Raw genomic sequence first — 18071 nt, forward strand, 5'->3', positions numbered from 1 at the left:
ATAGGGATTCTCAGGAATCTGCTCTTGGTTAGTCACTCTTGTTTTTCTGAAGCTTCATTTCCTCACTATCATGGCTTCAGTAATTCCTCTGCATTCATATCTCAGATCAGTATCTCCCAACTAGTTTGATTCCTGAGCTCCAGATCCAACTGTTACTAGCCATCACTCCTAGATGTCTCCCCAGACATCTAAATTTTGACTTTAAATTTAAATTTTGACTTTAAATTAAACATGTCAGGATGAAGCAGCTCCTCCAGCAGCCTTACCATTCTTGCCTCAACTTTCCTTCTTAGCCAATCCTTCAATAAGCCCTCTGCCTTAAGCATTTCTCAGATTTTTCTACATTTTATTCCCCACTGCTGCCATCATTGTGCAGGACATAGTTATCTCCCATCATCTGTTAGTCAATCTTTTGAAGTTTGTTTTCTTTTCCATCTAACCTATTCCCCACAGACACTATGATAATCTTCCCCACATGACTACTGTTCTGAGATCCTTTGATGGCTTCTCAGGACAATTAGGATAAAGACCCAGTCCTTGACAAGGCTTATAATACCTTGCATGGCCCAATTCTTGTCTACTTTCTAGATCCCACTCCCATTCCTTATTTTGTCATCATTCTGAACTATGCTTTCATTTCTGAAACATATCAGTCTTTCCTATATTTTAGGGCCTTTATGTTTTCTGTTCATTCTGCCTCAAACACACTTCATTTTTGATAAATACCACACCTCACCAAATGTCTACTCCTATAAATTATTTAGGCCTTAGCTCAAATATTGTCTTTTCAAAAACAGATCAACTTGAACCTTATTATTTCTGTATCCATATTTGCAAATTTACCTACTTGATAAAATTTATGTGTAGCTCTAAATCAATGCTCACAGTCCTTTCACAGTTATTCACAGACATGCGCAGAGCAGCAAAAGACCTGCACTGTCTGATTCACATGTTGCCAGTTGAAGTTAAACAAGATGGTGCTCTGACTCCTCTTTCAGCTCTCACACTATGAACAAGTGTTTTTGTCATCTACTTAGTGCTGTGAGTGTTTTGTTTTTTTTTTTACTTTTTTATGTTATAGTGCTAAAGAACTGTCTAGTGTTTCTAAGTGTAAGAAGGCTGTGATGTGCCTTACAGAGAAAATAGATTTGCCACATAACTTTCCTTTATCTTCATCAATAGTGTTGATGGCCATGAGTTCACCGTTAATAAATCAACAATATATACCATATGAAGTGTCTTTAAACAGTGTGTGTTTGTTGCTCTGACTCTTTGTGACCCCATGAACTGTAAGCCGCCAGGATCTTCTGTCCATGGGATTCTCCAGGCAAGAATAGTGAGTGGGTTGCCATTCCCTTCTTTGGGGGATCTTCCCAACCCAGGGATCAAACCTGGGCCTCCTGTATTGCAGGCAGATACTTTACTGTCTGAGCCACAAGGAAAGCCCCTTCCCTAACACAAAACAAGGTTATGTATTGATTGGCTGATGGAAATGCGTGACCAGAGGATTGCAGGAATCTAACCTTGTGTTTTTCTTAGCAGCAGTGGTTCAGTGTTTACAGCAACTTTATACAGCAAAGCTATGATGAATGGACAATGGGTGGTGTGCATGCTCAGTCATGTCTGACTCTTTGGGACCCCATGGACTATAGTGCACTAGGCTCTTCTGTCCACGGAAATTTCCAGGCAAGAATACTGGAACAGGTTGCCATTTCCTACTCCAGGAGATCTTCCCAACCCAGGGATCAAACCCATGTCATCTGTGTTTTCTGCATTGACAGGTGGATTCTTTACCACTGAGCCACCTGGGAAGCCCCAAAGGAGGGATACATAGACATAACTAAAAACAAACATTATCCCTGACTCATGAAATGTTACTGCTTGAATTTCTGGAACATTTTTCTCAAATATGTCAGTCTTTGCTTTCCTAGATAGTATAGAAGGAGGGATACAACATAGAACACAAGTGCCCAAGAGAACTCTGGAAAGTCTGTGATGAGAAACAGATTGAGAAGGAATAAGGCAGATTTTGAAGGTGTGGGCAGCAACAGGAACAGTCATCCAAGCGACAGAGAACCAGTAGGCTGTCAGGTGTTTAGTCAGGTGGAGTTAGATAACGTGGAGTTCGAGATAGCAGCTTTTGAAGGAGGAGACAGAGATGAACTTTTATCTTGGATCAACAATTATCCGCCTTTAATTGCTGTGACTTGAAGATGAAATGTATGGCAGTTTGAACCATTTTGCCAAGCTTGAGAGAAATCTATAACAGTCCAATTTGAAAATAGTCAGTCTCCAAGATGGAGACCCTAGAAACAAGTGACCGAGTCCAGAGTTGAGAGAAGCTGGAGAGAAGTCAGTACCCTGGGCAGATACATGAGTCCAAAGACTATAGAGTGTTTAGTTGGAACTGTGATCTTTAATAAGGGCATTCTCAGTCTTTCTGGTCATCCCTTCACCCTCACTTTAATATGAAGAGTGAAATCTTCATATTAAAAGTGGCCCTAAACAAAAATGGCCCTAACATTGTCTTCCCTTCTTAGAAAAGTGAGGGAGGTCATCATGGTCTACATGATATTCTCCCCTACCCAGTTCTCTGACCTGACCAGGAGGTGATCAAAGAGCTGCTTGACCTCTGATCCCATCTTGTGGTTAAACCTTGAGGGGATTGTTCAGTCTCATTGGGAATAATATTTCTTCCTTCTCAAGGTTCTAGTCTCTTTGCTTCTCTGTTGCTTCTGAGGTAGGGGCTGTGGTCTTGGTATTTCACAGCTCTCTCCTGGGGATGGGAAGGCATGGAGTTTCCACTAAGTTAAGATTTAAATGAGTTTCCACTCTGCCATCGGCACTTTTATGAAGATGAATATGAATGAGGCAAGGCCCCTGCCCTCAAAAGTAATGCCTTGCCAGTAAGTGTATTAGTGCAGAAGTAAAATGTGCTTCTTTCCGATTAGGGAAGGGGCACACTTCCTGGGAATAAACTTTCTAAACAGTGGTTTGCCTCTGGTGTGGACACTGCAACATAAAACTGTATGCATGGATGTTAGGGTAGACAGACCTCATCTCTACCCACCCTCATCAATCTGGTCTGTCAAATCACTCTAATTAGACACACAATGGGGCTCAGTGCTTTTACCGAGCCAATGGCAGCCTGATCAAACACTGAAGTGATTGTCCTGACACTCATTTGTTGAGTGGCATGGGCAGCGGCTTATCCTGATCTTTTGAATTCTCTGGGGCAAAAGATGATCTTAATAAATCTGACTCATAATTGTCAGACTTTCAGCTACCAGCCCACCTCCTACTAATTCTAAGATAATCATAACAGATAATGAGAGGGTGAGAAAGAATTCAGGGATCTTGTTTTGTTTCTTTGTTAGGAAAGAGTAGAGATTCATTAGGGATATTCTGAGAATACTTTGCAAATATGTTTCTTTCCATAGACTTGTAAGGACAATGAATGGACAGGAGAGGAACAAGCGTCTCCTCTCACTTCTCTGGAGAAGACACCCTCCCGCTGCCCTGACAACGTGTATGGGGGACATAGTGACCAGAGGTAGGAGAAATTGCCCTCATCTCCGCATCTTTTCTTTTCTGACCCTTCAGCCCACTGGCTGGGCAGAAGGGAACCAGCAGGATGGGCTGGCCCACAGCATAGTCTACTAGAATAGGCCTCAGAAGACCTGGATTTGAGTTTCGGTTATATCTATTTCTTGCTGCGTGTTTCTGAGTAAGTTGTTCAAACCTCACAGGGCCTCAATATTCCTTAGTTGTAGAAAAGAGCAAGAATCCATAAGACGGTCACAAAGGTCAAATGTTTGTATCTTTTATACTTAACAGAGCACTAGGCACATAGCGAATGCTGTAGATGTTCCCTCAATGAATGACTGAGTGGGTACACTGAGATGTGAAAGTTGAGGGTTGTGCAAATCTTCATTATTTTATTGCTCTTAAGAATGAGAACTTTCTCTGTGCTTAATCAGAGCTTATCCCATGTTATGGAAAACATTTTAAATTATTTAGTGCATATTAAAGCTGCCAAATTAGGCTTCATCATCACCATGACAGATATATTGGTTCTCTGCCAGGATCTAAAGAAGTAAGGACAATACAACACTCAGGACACCTCTGGGCCACTCATGGGGGGCGGGGGGACTCAGAGAAGACTGGAGAAGGATTTGAGTGAATTGCCTTGTCAAAGCCAGTTTCAATGGAAGACAAGAGGGTGAGTTAGAATGGCATAAATCAAGAAAATAATGTGTCTTAAGGAGGTGACATTTAGTAGTTAACAACTCTGTTCCAATTATATAATGTATAACATAATGGCTCAAAGCCAGAAAAAAAATGTTCATAGTGGCCTGAAGACAACAAAGTGGTAACAAAAGAAATATTGAACATGAGCTTCATCACAACTACAGATGTAACAAAGTATTCCTTCGGCATTTTGAAGATAAATTTCTTGTTTGGCTTATATCCTATCCCATCATTCATATTTATAAGCGAATTTGACTAAGTTTAGATTTGCTAATATAATTAAACAAGCATAATCCTTTATGGAAAATTCATGTGAAGGGACTTTGGTGATATAGCCCTTTTCCCCCCTCCTCTTAATTTTAATGTCTGAGCTAAGAAGAATTAATGCCCTGATATCACAGAAAAAGTAAGAGCTACTCATTACCCTGGGGTAGGGGGTGTGGAGCAGGAGGAACTGCAATTTGTCCCGAAACACTGGCTCTTCTAACTGATGGAAACATCAAAATGGTAGCAATCTACTGTTTGTGGTTTCCTGCCACCCTGGGGTGGAAGGGTCCACGTGCTGCCAGAGAGATGGGCAGGGGCTTAGGTGAAGAGCTGAGGCCTGCCCTCCCTCCACCCTGACCTTGAGCTACCTTTGTTGTCATGCCAAACTCTCAGCTTGCAGAGGTGGCCCAGGCTCAGCATGTCAGAGAAGTTGAACGTGTCAGTGCTGTTCCGCTCGAACTTGTTCCAGTTGGCCGACTGCTTCAGGGCCAGGGTCCCGCTGTCCCCGTTCTCCCCGAAGATAATGATGAACACGTTGGCATCGGTGCCAGCTCCTGGGGTGCACAAGACAAGGGCTCTGGCCTCTCTGACTCACACACAGCCCTCTTGCTCTGGTCTCACTCTTGGGATCCTGGGAGGAGCCAGGGGTGCACGTGGGCAAGTTCAGAGTCATCAAGGCCAGGGATCAGGTCAGAAAGGGCTGGTTAGTGTCCTGGGGCTCCAGGTCTACAACTCTATCCTTTGTCTTACATTTGAGCCTTGTAAATGCTGTTGGGTTAACTGCGGTCCTGGTTAGCAAGCGTGGATGGTTTGGTACAAGAACCCATGTATTCTGCAGAAATATACCCATCCTTAAAGGCATGCCATGTAGACTGGCTTTACAGTTTAGAAATAAACTCCTTCCTGTACAATGTGAAAGTTCCTTGTTCCCACATCTGCCTCTGGTTGACATTCTATGCTAGAGCTACACATTCTCTGGTTAAGCCAAAGAAAAGCAGTGCCCAGTTGGAAAGAAAAGGCTTCTGGGAGATGTGACCCCTTGAAACTTTTCTGATACATACCCCGTGGTTATCAATGAGCTTATTACTTTCTGAGAGCATATCATGAAGGGATGAGGGACTTGAAAATGAGTGAACACTTGGAACTTTGAGCAAAGAGGGCAAAGTCTTCTTTCTTAGGAAGAAAGGAAGTACCACAAATCTGGTGCCTTGCCAGCTGTTTTGACCCAACATGTATGCCTGAGCTGCCAATTTAGGAAAGCTTCATTTCTTTGGCTTCATTTGCAAGAGATGCCTATCACTGTGCTGGGAGAGCTTCCCTGTTGAAAGTGTGAGCTAGCAACACCAACCAAGGATCCATCACTACCACTTACAGGTAGTGTGAGTGAGTTTGCAGGGTCCTTGCACCAGCTCCCAGGGGACAGAACTGGTTGAGGGGAGGGAGGCAGCTGCAGGCCTCTGCATGCCTTGGTGCTTTTGCTTGGAAGGCCCTTCCTCTGGTGTCCCATCTGCCTCACTGGCTTCTGTTTGTCTTTCTGGCTGCACTTTGGCACCACCTCTGGGAAGCCCTCCCTGGTTTTTGCCCCTGATCTCCGGCTAGGGAAGGTGCCAGCCTCTGTCACAGCCTCGCTGTCACTGCTCACTCGAATGTCACTCACACGTGGGCTCAGGGACTTATCGTATCCTAAGACCCCAGGCCAAAGCCGGCACAGAAGATGGTGGCCAAGCACAGGGACGTGGGAGGGGGCCCAAGGGCACCATGCTGGGCAGCACCTGGGTGAGGGGTTTCAGGAGGCAGCAGAGGACTGACGACCTCTGAGCCAAATGCCTGCAGTTTTCTCCCATTTTCCTGATGTAGAAAGGACAGAGCCACATCAGTCACGGGGAGGGATACTTTGTAGAAGGTGACACTGCAGAAATGAGTTGGCCTTACTTTTGAAAGGCTAACCAAAGAAAAATGCCTTGACCCGAGCTCAGGACCTGAGACAGAATCTGAGAAGGGCAGGGTGAGTGGGCAGTGAACACAGAAGGGAGTGCCCCACCCCCGACTCACCCAGGACGTCACTGGTCTTCACTGAGACGGTGTAGGACGTCCACTCCATCATCTCCTCCCCATCGATGACGGCACACATCTCGCACACCAGCGTCTTCTTGCCCTTCCGCTGGGACAGCCAGTCTCCATAGTAGAACATGGTCAGGTCTCCCGTGTTCATGTTCTTCAGGAGGATCTGGGTGTGGGGGAGTGGCCAGGGTGTGAACACCTCCCTCACCTCCACCGACCGCCTGCCCACTAAGGCGGCCCCCTCGTCTGGACCCTGGAACCGACTATCCCAGGCCTGAGACAACTTCTGACTTAGACTCGAGACACGAGGAAAGGGTCCTCTCCAGGACAAGACCCTACCCCTCGGGCCTGGCACAGAGTCTGAAGCTCCTGCCGTGACTTGCTTTACTTGGCAAGCTGGAAGTGGGCAATTCATGTAAATATGTTTCCAAGGAGGGCCTATCACTGTGCACCAGGAATGTCTGCTGAGTTAACGACATAAAAATAGACCAACCAAACCACCTTCAGCCACTGACTCCCCCAGCACTGTGGACCCGAGTTCAGCCACAGACTCCCCCAGCATTGTGGACCCAAGGTCGCCAGATTGTCCTTGGAGGGAACACTGTATTATTGGCTCAAGTAAAGTCTGCTAAAGACTGAACAGGGGAGCAGAGCCTCAGGGGACTTGGGACAGATGGCCTTTGATGGATAAGGGATGAGAGGGCGGCTCAGAGAAGAAGAGGCAGCCCGCTCACTGAGACCATGGGGGAACCCGCCGTCTGCCTCAGGTTCCCACCGTGGGAACCTCGCTCCCAGGTCCTGCTGCTCCTCCTCTCACTCCTCCCAGCTCGCTCCCTCCAGGAAGCTCACACCGGTCTCTGTCCACATTACACTGACCAGGCAGGCTGTATTCCCTGGCAGTTCATTCAGTTTTGACTGGATACAAATAAATAAAACTACGTTCCCTGATTAATTCACACCTAGGGGCATATTATCTGGGGCAGACTCAGGTAACAACCTTCTAAGGTGACATTTGCATGTTAACAAGCCCCACTGACAACCCAAAGGAGAGGAAGTAGGGGTGGGCAGTGGGAGGAAGGGAGGGTGAAGGTCCAGCCGTGTTACCCTCTCTAGGAACCACTCGGGCCGGCTGCCCAGGCCATCAATTCGGATCCTCATCTTGGTGAATGGGGCAATGTCCAGGATCTCCATGATGAAGGTGTCATTCTGCTCCCGCTCAAATCTGGGGGTGGAGAGGAGGGGCACGAAGGAGGGAGGCTGGCCATGGTGGGGGGGGGAGGCCATGGTAAGGACAGATTTGGGGTAAGGAGAGAAGAGGCCTCTCAGCTCCCAGTGACTCCCCAGTAGCCTGTCTCTTGCACCCAGAGGTGTCCTCGAAAGGCTGGGTTGAGTGAATTGCTGGTAGAAATGGCCCTGAATCAAGAGCTACCAGTTCTGGGTCCTAACCTCATTGTGTTAATGATGTACAACAGTCCCAGTTCCTCTCTGGGACTAGGTCTCCTCATTTGTAGTCTGGGGAAAATAACACTGTCCCTGCAATCTCATAAAACTGTTACGAGGACCAAACGGATGTGAAATCAATTTAAAATGTGAAAAGAATTCCACACTTGCAAAGCTTGCAATGTGACTCTATGAGTGACGTGGCTGCCATGAATGGTGGGGCAGGCTGTGCACTGCACAACTCTAGGCAGAACCATTCACATTTTTCTTTTTGTATACAATATGCACAGTGCTGGAGGAGGCACAAGCTGGAATCAAGATTGCTGGGAGAAATATCAATAACTTCAGATACACAGATGACACCGCCTTTCAGAAAGTGAAGAAGAACTAAAGAGCCTCTTGATGAAAGTGAAAGAGGAGAATGAAAAAGTTGGCTTAAAACTCAACATTCAAAAAATGAAAATCATGGCATCTTCACTTCATGGCATCCCATCACTTCACGGCAAATAGATGGGGAAATGATGGAAACAGTAAGAGAATTTTTGGACTCCAAAATCACTGCAGATGGTGACTGCAGCCATGAAATTATAAGATGCTTGCTCCTTGGAAGAAAAGCTATGACCAACCTAGACAGCATACTAAAAAGCAGAGACATTAGTTTGCCAACAAACATCTGTCTGGTCAAAGCTATGGTTTTTCCAGTGGTCATGTATGGATGTGAGATTTGGACAATAAAGAAAGCTGAGCACCAAAAAATTGATGCTTTTGAACTGTGGTGTTGAAGAAGACTCTTGAGAGTCCCTTGGACTGCAAGGAGATCCAACCAGTCCATCCTAAAGGAAATCAGTCCTGAATATTCATTGGAAGGACTGATGCTGAAGCTGAAACTCCAGTACTTTGGCCACCTGATGCGAAGAACTGACTCATCGGAAAAGATCCTGATGCTGGGAAAGATTGAGGGCAGGAGAAGAAGGGGACAACAGAGGATGAGATGGTTGGATGGCATCACTGACTTGATCGACATGAGTTTGAGCAAGCTCTGGGAGTTGGTGATGGACAGGGAAGCCTGGCATGCTGCAGTCCATGGGGTTGCAAAGAGTTGGATGCGACTGAGCGACTGAACTGAACTGAAGTGATATGCACAATTGAATGCATTGGCCCTTGGTTGGATAACACTACTAATAACTGTAAAACAGCAGGTGACATTGCTTTTGCTGCTATTACTGCTTTTCTCCCGAAAATGACCGCATCATCTCAGAGATGCTCTATCTTTATTTCTACTGCTCTTCTCACAGCGCTGCATGCATAATGCGACCTTCAGTGCTGACACTGCTTGGCTGCTCACTGATTCCAGATGCTGCTACTGATAAGCCCCTGGGGGTAACACAGGTATCACTGAAGATATGATGCTGCATGGCAATTTTATGCTTCCTTGAGCAAAACATATTTTTTAAAAACAGAGGCCACAGCCAGTGGGAGCTAGAACTGCAAATGCTACAAACTGAAAACTAACTACTCCTTGTCTTCAAGGCAGTGGAACAGAGGCCTAATCCCTTCTGATAACTTGCTTTGTGTACTTTGCGGCTATTAGAAGTAAAAACACTCTCCCAGAAGTCTGGCCTAAATTCCTCCTGCTCTAGTTCAAATTATCTGTCTCCCGGTCATGTGGAAACTAGAAGGCAGTTCTCAGAAACTCCCCTCAAGCTCATCTCACAAAGTGGAGGTTCTGTCAAATAATCTTTCAACTCATTCATTCCTTACTCTTGCTGGTGTGTAATGTTGGAGACCAAAGGAACGTTAGAATTCTTCACTTCGTCTTTTTCTTTAATTGTCACCATTTGAATTTAACCAACAATCTCCCCTTTATGGAGATTTTATGGTTGAGCAGGTGTAAGGAAAAGGGGGAGAGAAATAAACTTTTTCTTTTAGAAAACTGAAGCCTGGGTTATACTTTCCCCCTAATCCTTCATTGCAGGCTAAATCCTGATTACACCCGGTAGACCCTGTCTCCTCAGAGTAAAAGGCCCACATCCTAAAGGGAACCCCCCTCAAGGGAACTTCATCCCTCTACGACTCACCAGCCAGCTCTTTCCTGCTTCCCCACACCCTCTCAAGACAACGCCATTGACATGCGGGAGGGCTCCCACGTTGAGGGGCCACTGCTGGACAAGTGGCCCACCCCTGAGCCACGTGCCCTTGCCTCTGGCTCAGAAGGACGGGCTGCTGAAGTGGCCCAGGCTGTGCCCTGCTCTCCCACCCCAAGGAGCTCAGCAGCTCTCGCTGCCTCTCCCTCCCTCCCTGTTCTGCTTTCCTTCTGTTCTCCACCTATCAAAGAATGTCCTTGGGAAAGGGCCTAGCAGCCACTCACTCAGTGGTCTCCGTGACGGAGGACAGCCTGAGGCTAACCAGGCCCAAAGCCTTAGGCTGCAAGGGCAAGTTTTTAATGGAAGAGTTTTAGACATTGCCAAGAAGCTGGGAGGATTTGTAGGTAGTGGAAGCCAGGGGCCATTCTGAAGGGCAAACCCAACAGAGCTCTGAGAATCTGGTTTGCTTCCAGACCAAAAAATTTCCTAGTTCATGGGGTTTCCACTGGGCCTCGGGGTGATTCCTTACAGGCACTTAATTTCCTCTAGAGAAAAACATCTCTTTGCCTAAAAGTAATCCCTATCTCCATTAGAGATTGCCTCAAATTCCACTGTTAGAGACATATTCCTTAGGTTTAAGCATTTCCTTTTGAGGGTATCTTTTTTTTTTCTTTCTTTGAATGCCACATCAATTCACCACCATCTCAAAGTGAATTAGTTGTGAACAGTTTCCCCCAAACTGGCAAGATGACAAGTTGGGGACTTCAACTGGGGAGAGGGGTTGAGGGAATGGCTATCAAGTTTAACCTCTGGGGTGCAGTATTTTACAACAGGGGCGCTGCAGCAGGCAAACCCACCCAATGCCTTCTGTGTGACACACACCCATTCCCACCTCCACTCTGGCCATGTGCCATTTCTTGGGAGGACCTCTTTGCACAGCACTAAGCCGAGAGAATGACACAAACCCAGACGGTCTCCCTGTCCGAGTCCCCAGGTTGAGAGGCTGACATCTGTAACAAGGATTCCAAGACACAGGCCAAACACTGGGCCACTTGCAAATGAAATAAAGCAGGCTATATTTTGGGTAAGAGACTTGAGCTTGCAAACCAGTGTATTTAAGAAATGATGGCTCTTCTCACAGAATAAATCTTAATTCAGAAAAACAAAATTCTTTCACAAGGTGCCTCAAAGCATTTATAGAATGGTGTGACTTTCAGAAACATTTTGGAGTTTAGATACTACCAGAAAAGAAGTGTCTATCTCTCCCACCAGCAATTATGTACATCTCTAAAGGAAGGTGGAATGTCGGCGTGGGATAATTAACCCGAGAAATTCCAAGGATTTGGGGCTGGGTTGGAGATTAGGTCAAAGCACAGAGGTGAAGACTGTGAGAGAGTGAGGAGGCTGACCACAGACAGACCCGAGAGGATAACAGAGCCCTGCCCACTGGCTCTGCAGCAGCCACCCCAGGCCGCCAGACTGCAGCGTTGCCAGCAGTGGGCCCACGACGCTCAGGACTCAGTCAAATCTGCCTTCCTGATTTTCCCCCACTCCCGACTCAAGACCAACTAGAGAAATCCAAAGACACTCCCCTATCCAATCACTCAACATTCAGAAAACTATGAGCATGGCATCCGGTCCCATCACTTCATGGCAAATAAATGGGGAAACAATGGAAATAGTAAGAGACTTTTTGGACTCCAAAATCACTGCAGATGGTGACTGCAGCCATGAAATTAAAAGACACTTGCTCCTTGGAAGAAAAGCTATGACCAACCTAGACAGCATACTAAAAAGCAGAGACATTACTTTATCAACAAAGGTCCGTCTAGTCAAAGCTATGGTTTTTCCAGTAGTCATGTATGGATGTGAGAATTGGACTATAAAGAAAGCTGAGCACCAAAAAATTGATGCTTTCAAATTGTGGTGTTGGAGAAGACTCTTGATAGTTCCTTGGACTGCAAGGAGATCCAACCAGTCAATTCTCAACGAAATCAGTCCTGAATATTCATTGGAAGGACTGATGCTGAAGCTGAAACTCCAATACTTTGGCCACCTGATGTGAAGAACTGATTCATCGGAAAAGGTCCTGATGCTGGAAAGATTGAGGGCGACAGGAGAAGGGGATGAGGAGGGGAATGAGGAGACAGAGGATGAGATGGTTGGATGACATCAGTGACCCGATGGACATGAGTTTGAGTAAACTCCAGGAGCTGGTGATGGACAGGGAAACCTGGAGTGCTGCAGTCCATGGGGTCGCAAAGAATCGGACACGACTGAGTGACTGAACTGAATCCAATCACATGAGCTGCCTCGATTCTAGTTAGCTCTCCTCCAGTTCTCCCAGGCCTCCAATAATGCTGCACTCTAAAGCTTTTCCAGGCTCCTGAGAGCCTTGGGCCTCTGCCAAACCAAGTGATGGTGCTCACACTCTTGCTGTAGCAAGCTGGAAAGATACAGCCTCTGTTCTCATTTGACCTCCATTTTATTTTCACAATTACATGAGTTCAAATCCCAGCTTCCCTGCTGACTACCTGAGTGATCTTGGGGCGTTAGTTACTTCACCTTTCTATGCCTCAGGCACTTTATTTGTTGTGAGTTAATACATATAATTGCATTATTATTATAGTTAATATAAATATCATTATATGTATATATTAACTCGCTCTGTCTCTGTATAGAGAGAGATAGAGACAGAGAGCACTTACAATGGAGTCTGGCAGGGAGTAGGTGCTCACTGAATGTTAACCATTATTACAATCACTATCAGGGGAGACCTGCTCAGGAGAGAATTCCAGGAGGAAACAGGAGTTGCATAATAAGAGCATACGAGTGTTAAGAGAAGAGACACCAAAACTCTTCTCATCGGATTCCCCCAGACACAAGCGGCATAAGATAAGCAGAGTTCCCACTCTCACGGACTGCTCTGTCCATGAGAAGAAGCCTCTAGCTGGCCCCCAAGAGCTTCAGCAACTTCATCTCCCCAAGCACCATCCCTCCCATCCCTACCTCCGCCACCCTCCAGACGTACTTATTGAGTGGCCGACACATGCAAGGCCAGAGGCAGGAGCTGGGAGAGCTCAGAAAGGATCCTGCCCTCCAGCTTTAATGGAAGGGTGTTAGACATTGCTAAGAAGCTGGGCAAGATCTATGGGAGGCAGCAATGTGGGTTCAGAGGTGAGTGGCTGTGGGTGGGTTGTACAAGCCTTACGCTTGGGTTCTGGGTCTCTGCCCTCTGAGGCTTAAGATATCAGGGGTCAGGGATGGTTTGCGGGACAATGGCTGAACACAGAAAACCAAAAAAACCTAGGACTAAGTTGGGGATTTAATGAAAGGCGCAGACAGGAAGCACTATAAGAGGTCCACCAGTACTGTCATTACTAATAACTATCTTAAGAGGAAGTAGAACCTAAGGCTTAAGACTGGGGCCACCTGAGTGCACTGCCCAGGGCCAAAGCTTACAGGCTATGGGATCTTGAACAGCATGACTTGACTCTGCTGTGTCTCAGTTTTCTCATCTGTAAAATGGGGATGATAATAACAGTCCTCATAAAGTTGTAGGTAGGACTAAGTGTGTCAATACATTCAAGGGGCTTAGAAAAACGTCCAACACTAAATAAGCCCATATCAGGGTCCATGTTGTTGTGGTCTCCTCAGGTGTTAAACTTCACGAGTTTGAGCATCTTTTCTTCCTGGTTGTACTGTCTCTCCAGTGTCTGAGACAGTGCCTGATATGGGTGTTCAATTGTTTTTTAATATTTGAATTTTTTTTCACTTTTATGCAATCATTTTGAACTTGTAGGCAAGTTACAAAAATAGAGTAGGTTTCTGTGTTCCCTTCAGCCAGCTCCCCCTAATGTGAACAGGTTACATTACTACAGTAAAAAGAATGAAAGCAGGAGATTCACCATGACACAGTGCTATCCACAAACCTCCAGACCTTACAATAAACATTTTACAGTGACAGAAGGAGGGAAGGAAAGAGCGCTATGAGCTGAGGTGATCAAGGAGGGCTTCCTGGAGAAGGTAGATTTGCACTAGCCTTTGGAATAGAACGATCTTGCAACAGAGAAAGTAGATGAAAGGCATTCTAGGAGGGAGGAATCACACAGAAGAGTGGAGGCTGGAAGTCTCCAGCGGATGAGGGGAGAATCAGAGGATAGTCTGGTTGAAGGCAGGATGGGGCTGGAGGGTGAAGGATTGGGTGTGTGGAGGGGCAAAGGGGCAAGGGGCACAGGCCACGTCCAGATACCTGGCCTTCTTCTTGTCCAGCTGCACTTCCTCTGTGCTGCCGTTGATGCCATAGAGGGTCATAAAGATGTTGGAGTCGGTGCCACCGCCCACCACGTCCCCTGTCCACACCGTCATTTCGTAGAGTACCTGTCACGAGAGGGATGCAAATCCTGGGCTTTGGCCTCAACCACCACCCCCGGAAATTTATTATACTTCATTCTCACCGCGGGAAAAGAACACGTCCTCCAAGCTCCACGGCTCTGAAAAGATCCCTCCCTCTAACCAACCGTGTCTGGAAAGCAAGAGCCAGGCCGTGTCACTGTCCCTGTCCCCAGCTGTGCCCAGCTCAGGGCTGGAGAGGAGTTCAGTTTCTGAGAGAGAACATGTGTGGAGTAGGAACGTGACCGATCGCCCCAGCATTAACCGATCTCCTTGTTCGTAGAAGCCTGACCTAAGTATGTTCATGCCAGCAGCGTGTGTTGGCTGGACAGTGGCTTTTGGGGCCATGCAGGGCGCCACTGGAACCCCAGGGCCATCCCCTGCTAGCTGGGGAACCTGGGCAGATGTCCCACCCTCTCCAGCCTCTGCCTCCGCTCCGTAAACAGAGATACGCATGATGCAGAGCTGTGAGAGCTACGGACACCTCGCCTTGGTGCCCACTCTGGACCTGGCATCAAGGGGCTGCAGCAGTTCTGGGGGACTGTCCCTCCTATGTGTTGCAGCCAGCTCACACCCTGCACATCGGTGATGGGGACTGTGTTGGGGCTGATGGTTGAGGGACCTCTGCCTCCTTTTGCTTGTGAGGTGGGCCAGCCACCTACGGTAGATGCTTTTCACTTTAGACTGGAGTTTTGCCCTTTGGCCTGAGGTTTGCTCCAAAGAGGGTGTGTTCTCTTTGTCTCTGCCAGAGGAGGCGAGAACAGCTCGCTCCCTTCAGCATGGTGCCTTCCCCGAGGCCCCTGGCTCGGTTCTTTCTTTGAGGGGTGGCCTCAGGGCAAGAGAGGCCATCTTCAAGCCTGACCTGGAGTGTCCTCTGGCCCCTGGCCTCTTACGCCACAGCCTCTTGCAGGTGCCCAGTGAGGTCTCAAAGGTTCAGGAGAGGCCTGCACCCACGGCCAAGGACACGCCATGCTGACCATCTCCTTGCGTGTACCCATAGCCAGCCCCTCCTTTCCCCAGGGGCTCCCAATATCACCGCAATATCACTGTCGCAGATGCCGGATTCCCACCACCAGTTGCCTTCAGATTCAGAACCCAAGTTATTCATGTCAGTGATCACACCCCTGACGTTGTCCTTTTCAGGCAGCACTGAGAACCTTCACCACCACATTGCAAGGTTAGAAGCAGTATTTTGGGCCTGGCCAGGAGGACATGTTTGCCAGGGGAATAACTGAACTACACTTTGCTTTCCCAGGAAAATCCTCTTAGACCACGGAACAAGGGCGTGTGTGGTGGGCACAGAGCTACGGGAATGAAAGCAGAAGCCTGACTGCTCGGCTCTTACCCAGCAGACTCAGAAACAAAACGATCAAAGCAAGCGCTCGTGGCCCTGTGGAGACTGGCCCCTTAAGACTGGGCTCACCAGACTCCTGTCTTCTCTGGGTCCATCTTTTTTCTCTTCTTTACACAGACCTATCTCTTTTTATGCCATAGATGTGTTTCCAGAAAGAGACACAGAAACAGGCTTTTGTAATTCCGGTCTGATATCAGATGTCCTGGGGAGGTGGCCAGTCCAAAGAGCCCTCGGGTTCTTTGTGAAGTGACAAACCTGTGTTCTTTTGTAACATGAATAACTGGGGTGTGAGGGTTTGGATTTCCACAGACTAAAGAGCCCAGAGGGAGGTGAGCTGTACCGAGACGGGGTGTGAATGTGCACTGGGGGTGGCACACATGCGCGCGCGCACACACACACACACACACACGCCCACATGCATGCCGGGAACTGGGTCAGGACAGAGGTCCCCGGAAGAACTCTGTGCTCTCCCCCACTGACCGTCTGCCATAGACGCAGATGGCTGAGCAAGGGAGGGGGTGTCTGTGCTGCAGGAAGTTCGGCTCTCCAGCAGGAAGGAGAGGGGCAGGCATCCACACTCCTACCCAAATAGAGTTTAGAGCCGAAAACTCAGTCCTTCCTTGTTTCCACATACAATACAGGCACTGCACGCTCAGGTCCAGGGCAATGTCTTCTTACCTTTGTGCGACAGCTTCCGACCTAAATCTAGTAGCCCACTGATTTGGATTCAGCAACAGAGATGAGGGCTGGGACCTTCTGTTGACCCCCACAGTTTTTCAGAGAAAGAGAAGTCTGCAAGGTCACGTGACACAGAAGCCTCTGGGCCATCAGCTGACCATATGTCCTAGGGTCCAGCACCCAGGCACTCTGCTTCCTGCCTGGCACCAACCTGTAACTTCATACAACTCAGCCCAGGTCATTTGGCCAGGTAGAGGTGGACCCGGGACAGGCACTCGGAGCACCTGCCTTCCAGCCTTTTCCACTTAAGGGGGGTCTTGGGCAGACAGCACTCCCCGCACTGAGACCCAGGGGCTCACAGCACCCCAAATGCCATCTGTCCCCATCACTGGCCTACTGGTGTCAACGGAACATCCTTTGGAGAAAATGACTCCATACATCTACGTAGAGCATGCTTTCCACGGCCTGTTCATGGTCTCATTAGTTCTCATCAATACCTTACATGGGAGAGGAGAGGAAGCATTATTTCCATGTGCTATGTGAGAAGACCTGGAGAAGGAAATGGCAAACCACTCCAGTACTCTTGCCTGGAAAATTCCATGCATGCGGGAGCCTGGTAGGCTGCAGTCCATGGGGTCACAAAGAGTCGGACACGACTGAGCGACTTCACTTTCTTTCTTTCTATAGGTCCTTTTGGAGAAGGAAATGGCAACCCACTCCAGTACTCTTGCCTGGAGAAGCCCATGGGCAGAGGGGTCTGGTGGGCTACAGTCTATGGGGTTGCAAAGAGTCAGACACAACTAAGCACCTAATAAACACACACACGTGAGAAGACCAAGGCCCAGAGAGGCCAGATGACCTGCCCAAGGTCACACAGCTGCAGACAAGAAGACACTTGCGTCTCCTGGCTCCCACCAAAGTGGGTCTGGCTGGTACAAAGGGCTGCAGCCCCGGCCAATGCCCCAGGGATGGGTCTGCTCCTTCTCTCACTTCTGTCTCCCCTGTGCTCGCGTCCTTCACCCAGCACTCCCTTTGCCATGCCCCACCATCCCCACACCCAGGTGCCCTTTATACCTTCACCCCAATGTTCACCACCATGGCATCCAGGAGGTCGAAGACACGGGAGGTGACGCCATCGCCTCGGTCCTTGGCGAGCCAGCAATTGCAGCGCAGTATGTATTTGGTCCCCTGGGTGGGCACGGCCAAGCACAGCTCCTCCACCAGCCAGCAGCTCTCGGGAGAGGCCCCGTCATGGCCCAGCTAGGAGGGGACACACCGGCGCTGTGAGGATGGGGCACCACTGACCCAAGAAGCCCTCCCTGCTCAGCATCCCCTCTCCCATTTGTTAGCCACCCCCCACCCATCCCCATCTTCAGTGCTGCCTTCCAGCGTGCCCTGCACTCACTGATCCAAGTCCCTCCTGTGAAGGAGGGAAGGTGGAAGATTTTGTAGATGCAATGAAGGTCTCTTATCAGATGACTCTGAGCTCATCAAAAGATTATTCTAGGTGGGCCTGACCTAATTAGGCAAGCCCTTCAAAAGCG

The 18071-nt window shown here is 48.1% G+C and overlaps 1 protein-coding gene across 4 annotated transcripts in view; it reads right to left on the minus strand.

Moving 5' to 3' along the window:
* The window catches only part of LOXHD1 (lipoxygenase homology PLAT domains 1), a 193735-nt gene that overhangs the window by 24541 nt on the left and 151123 nt on the right, over positions 1 to 18071 (minus strand). For 2 of the 4 annotated variants that reach the window (XM_043444369.1, XM_043444371.1), the window contains 5 exons: positions 17602 to 17787; positions 14356 to 14483; positions 7684 to 7801; positions 6571 to 6745; positions 4887 to 5072 (listed from right to left, as the gene is read on the minus strand). In XM_043444369.1, the coding sequence (XP_043300304.1) occupies positions 4887 to 5072; positions 6571 to 6745; positions 7684 to 7801; positions 14356 to 14483; positions 17602 to 17787 (793 nt within the window). The remainder of the gene's footprint in view (positions 1 to 4886; positions 5073 to 6570; positions 6746 to 7683; positions 7802 to 14355; positions 14484 to 17601; positions 17788 to 18071) is intronic. The other 2 variants (XM_043444370.1, XM_043444372.1) reach the window with 1 other exon arrangement.

Source organism: Cervus canadensis, chromosome 23, assembly GCF_019320065.1.
Source record: "Cervus canadensis isolate Bull #8, Minnesota chromosome 23, ASM1932006v1, whole genome shotgun sequence".
Classification (NCBI taxonomy): Eukaryota; Metazoa; Chordata; class Mammalia; order Artiodactyla; family Cervidae; genus Cervus; species Cervus canadensis.